The sequence below is a fragment of the Hydra vulgaris genome, chromosome 04, assembly GCF_038396675.1.
Source record: "Hydra vulgaris chromosome 04, alternate assembly HydraT2T_AEP".
Taxonomy (NCBI): domain Eukaryota; kingdom Metazoa; phylum Cnidaria; class Hydrozoa; order Anthoathecata; family Hydridae; genus Hydra; species Hydra vulgaris.
The window spans coordinates 4590315-4594924 of NC_088923.1; the positions used below are offsets into that span (position 1 = coordinate 4590315).

General features: G+C 25.7%; 1 protein-coding gene across 1 annotated transcript; it reads right to left on the reverse strand.

The window, feature by feature from the left end:
- Positions 1 to 2561: 2561 nt before the first annotated feature.
- LOC100213357 (ZZ-type zinc finger-containing protein 3) lies at positions 2562 to 4378 on the reverse strand. Its single transcript, XM_065795278.1, has one exon. It carries the CDS (start codon positions 4251 to 4253, stop codon positions 2628 to 2630), a length of 1626 nt encoding a protein of 541 aa, XP_065651350.1. The 5' UTR covers positions 4254 to 4378; the 3' UTR covers positions 2562 to 2627.
- Positions 4379 to 4610: the final 232 nt, after the last annotated feature.

Sequence of the window (4610 nt, forward strand, 5' to 3'; positions counted from 1 at the left end):
AAAAAATTTTAAGAATAAATGAAAAAAAAAACAAAAAAAAACAACAACTAATAAACAACTACAAGCTGGGAACGCAAAAGAAAATCTTTTATCTCTATAACTTTTAATAAAACATTTTAATAAACAAACAACAGTTATAAAAGTAACAGAGCTATAAGAATAATATACACACACCTATATATATATATATATATATATATATATATATATATATATATATATATATATATATATATATATATATATATATACATATATATATATATATATATACATATATATATATATATATATATATATATATATATATATATATATATATATATATATATATATATATATATATATATATATATATATAATTTTCACATTTAAGGTGACATTGTTTGCTACTACCATTTATTCTTGTCTTGATAAAAAGCCAACCCTCTCTGGTCTCTGGAGGGGTAAAAAAAAAGAATCTCACTTCTGCAACAGCATGGGGTGGCTTGTGAACTTTAACTTAGTGGCTTGTGAACTCTCAGTTCACAAGCCACTCAGAACTCTCAGTGGTTTGTGAACTTTAACTCAGATAAAATTAACTTTTTTCAGCTAATTGCTATCAAAATAATCTAGATCTTTCAATATTTATGAACAGTAATGTACTCATCCTTCGTCTTCTAGGATTAACTCTTCCTTCTGATTATTCTTGGAAGCATATATCAAATCAATTACAAAATTAGCATCTGTTAAGGTTGCATCTCTTTATTGTGCTTGCCACTTTTTTACTCTGGATTCTATTCTTTATTTATATAAATCTCAAATCCATCCTTGTATAAAATTTCGGTACCATATTTGGAATGGATCTTCGAATAATGTCTTTTCTCTTTTAGAAAAGGTGCAAAAATGCATTATAAACATTCAATCATTGTCATACTATCGTAATGTTGCTTCTCTTTATCTTTTCTATAAATACTATAATGGACACTGCTCTAAAGAGCTAGTATCTCTTGTACCATCTACTAAAATTCATTGTTACTCGTCATTCAATTAAGTCTCATCCTTTTACTGGGAATGTTCTTAAGTGCTCCAAAAAGTCTTATTCAGCTAGCTTTTTTTCTCAAACATCAGTTTTTTGGAATTCACTCCCTTCATCTTGTTTTCCTGATTCATACAATTTGCATTAAGATTATAATGATAATCTATAAGAATATATATATATATATATATATATATATATATATATATATATATATATATATATATATATATATATATATATATATACATATATTGTTTTAGAACAGTCAGTTTATGATAAAGAGATAAAAATATATTGTAAGCATTGTTTATACTTTTGTTGGCTAAAGGAGATTTTGACCTTTGTTGGGTAGAAGATCATTTTGTTTTATATTTAAAAAGCTTTAGAAAAAAATAATTAAAAAAATCTTGTAAAAATGCTCTTTAGTTAAAAATGAAATTTTCTACATAGTAAATTGCAAAACAATTAATTTTTTAATAAAATGATAATTATTTTTTTTCCATGGTTAGGGTCAGATTGCCAAGTACAGAATTGAGCTGCTCCCCTCTACACTCAATTACATTTTTGAAAAATTAAACTGAGTTCCTTGCAAAAACCAATAAAAATTTTTTAGAATAAGAAAAAATCTTTTAAAATAGGGGGCATTTGATACACCCTAATATACAAATACAATTTAAAAACTTTCAACATTTTATATAGAAGTACAGAGTAAGATGCTTTCTTTATTTAAGTTGTTGAAGTGCTTCAAGAAGACCTTACAGTCTTATCACAGAACACTGAATAAATAATATAAGCAAAAGCTTGAATAATATAAACAAAATATTTTTAAAATATCATATTTTATTTCAAAATATAAAGTGTGCTGTAAAATAAATCAAGATACTAGCATAGCATTTATATCAGCATAGAATATATTATAAAAAATATTATATAAGGATATATATATAAGGATATATATATATATATATATATATATATATATATATATATATATATATATATATATATATATATATATATATATATATATATATATATATTACTATTCATCACAACATATTATAAAATATAAAAGCATAACATACCATAGTATATTATATATCAAATTACAACAAAAGAAATAAAAACATTTCTGCCATTATGTCAATGGTACTAATGATGATCCGAACCTTTACTTAAAACCATTACCTAAACATTTTTGTTTTCAGTTTTCACATAAACAATATATAAACCTTCTGTATAATTATCTATTTAAAACTAAAAAACAATGTGTACAATTTGAAATTTCATGTTTGTCATTTTTGTATTTTTATTATAATGCCAATTTAATACTTTTATAAAAATATTATATATAAAATATACAGAAAGCTCATAGAATGAAAAATAGAAAAAAAAGATAGCAGTATTTATATACTCTATGTACTTATAAAAATCAGTAAAAAAAAACAGTTCAAATAAATATGCTACAGTCAAATATAAAAACAAAATAACTATTAATAGTTATATATATATATATATATATATATATATATATATATATATATATATATATAAACACACACACACACACACACGCATACATACATATTTAATTTTTTTTTATTTATTAACTTGGCACAAAGTTGGGATCTAAATAATTGTATTTAAATTTATTGCATTGTTCAAATGCAACATAATTACCATCATTCAGATGTGTATTGTTTGAATCTTTTAATGGTATCAGTACATGCTCCTTAGTATGTTCTTCACTATAAACAGGGTTCATAGAGCAACTATTACAGAAGTCAACTGAATTAGATGGACAATCTTTGCAATGCCATCGAACACCAACAATAGGGTCCATTTTACAACCATCACACATGTAACCTGGATGTGTAATTTCATTAGATTGATTTTTAGAAAAAAGCTGCATAGTTTTTATTTTTTTTAATTCAATAAGCTCTGTATACTCAACACTATCTTTTAATGAGTCAGGTACATCTTCATCTTCTGATACAGGTATTTCACTTAAGTTATAGTTTGGAAATACCTTACCAGAATCACTATCTTCATCTTCCATTTTAACTTTAGGCTGCCATGATGGAAAAAATGAAGAATTTTTGTAACTTATTGGATTAACTTTAGATTTTCGCGATTGTTGAACTAAAACAGAAGATGGAGGACGACCTGGAATTGGTAGTTTAGCTTTTGCAAGTTTTAAAAAGTATTTTTGTATTCTACTAGTTACTTGTGCTCTGGTTCGATTACCAAGAGCTTTTGCGATTTTCTCCCATCGTCTTTGCTCAACATCTTCAGGAGGATATAAAACTAGCAATTTTTCTAACTTTTCTTGTTCCTCTGGAGTCCATTTTTTGTTGAAAGACAAAGGTTTTTTTTCATCACTAACAATTTGTTTTTCATTTTCTATATCTTCAGATATTTCTCCAGGAGAATCTTCTTCTAAATTGTCTTTCCCTTCTAAATTGCTTTTTACAATATTACGAGTAGCAATTTGGGGTACATATTTGCCACCTGCATAAACAGCAAGATAATGCATCCAATTAATCTCAGGAAGGCTAGCTATAAATTGTCTTTGGGGGAATTTAGGAGTGTCGCCATTTTGTAAGTCCTGCACAAATTTTAATGGATCAGCTAATGCAACTTCTTTAATATGATGAAGTTTTTCTAAATCTTTTATAGCTTGAGATCTTTGTGCTTCTAGAACAGCCAAAGATTTCAGAAGAGCCTGATAATCTGTATTGTTTTTTAAAACTAAATGATCAGATTCAAATGAAAACCGGTTAAGTTTATTATTGACACCTGCGTCAAACAATTCTTCATCTGAATCTTTTTTATTCTTTACTGTATTTTCTAGTGACAATGAAAAATCTTTTAACTTAGTAAAAGTTTCAAGGTTTTCATCACATCGTTTTCTCTTTTGTTTTGTTTTAATTACATCACTTTCATATTCTTTTGAGGATCCACGTTTTGCATTTTCATTTTGAATGTTTATTTCACATTCGTTGGTGTATTTTACACCAGTAAGAATAGAGGATGACTTTTTAAAAGATGACTTCTGTTTATTAGCTAAAAGATCATCTTTAGTCAATGGAACAACATCGTCTATTTTCATTTCTTCATTCTCTGTGCAAACATAAGTGTCAGCAGCTACAACAGTAAGACCAGTATGTAGGTTATGTACTGAGTCGTCATCAAGGCTACAAACATCAACATCTGAATCAGAATTTGTCATTTTTACACTTAAATAGGAGTAAAATCTATTAGCTGTTTGGGTAAAATAAAATAGAAATCTTCTACTTTTTTTTTTCGTACGAAGAAGCTTTAGGCATTAACTTACAACACGTGACAGTTTGAATACTTACCGTGAAAAACCCTTACCGTGAAAAGAAAACACTAAATTTTCAATCAAAAAATTAAAATTCATTTTTTATTAAACAACAAAAAGTTTATTTCTCTCACTATACACAAAAAAACTAAAAAAACTGTAATAAACTATTTAATTTTTTACAAAAGTCAAACTTATATGAAATAACACAACAAACAACACGGTTGTAACACACTTACGTTAAATTTAAAGTTTAAAATTTAT

Bases quoted from the DNA above. Each gene is read 5' to 3' on its own strand.
- LOC100213357 (XM_065795278.1), bottom strand. From the start codon at position 4,253: ATGACAAATTCTGATTCAGATGTTGATGTTTGTAGCCTTGATGACGAC.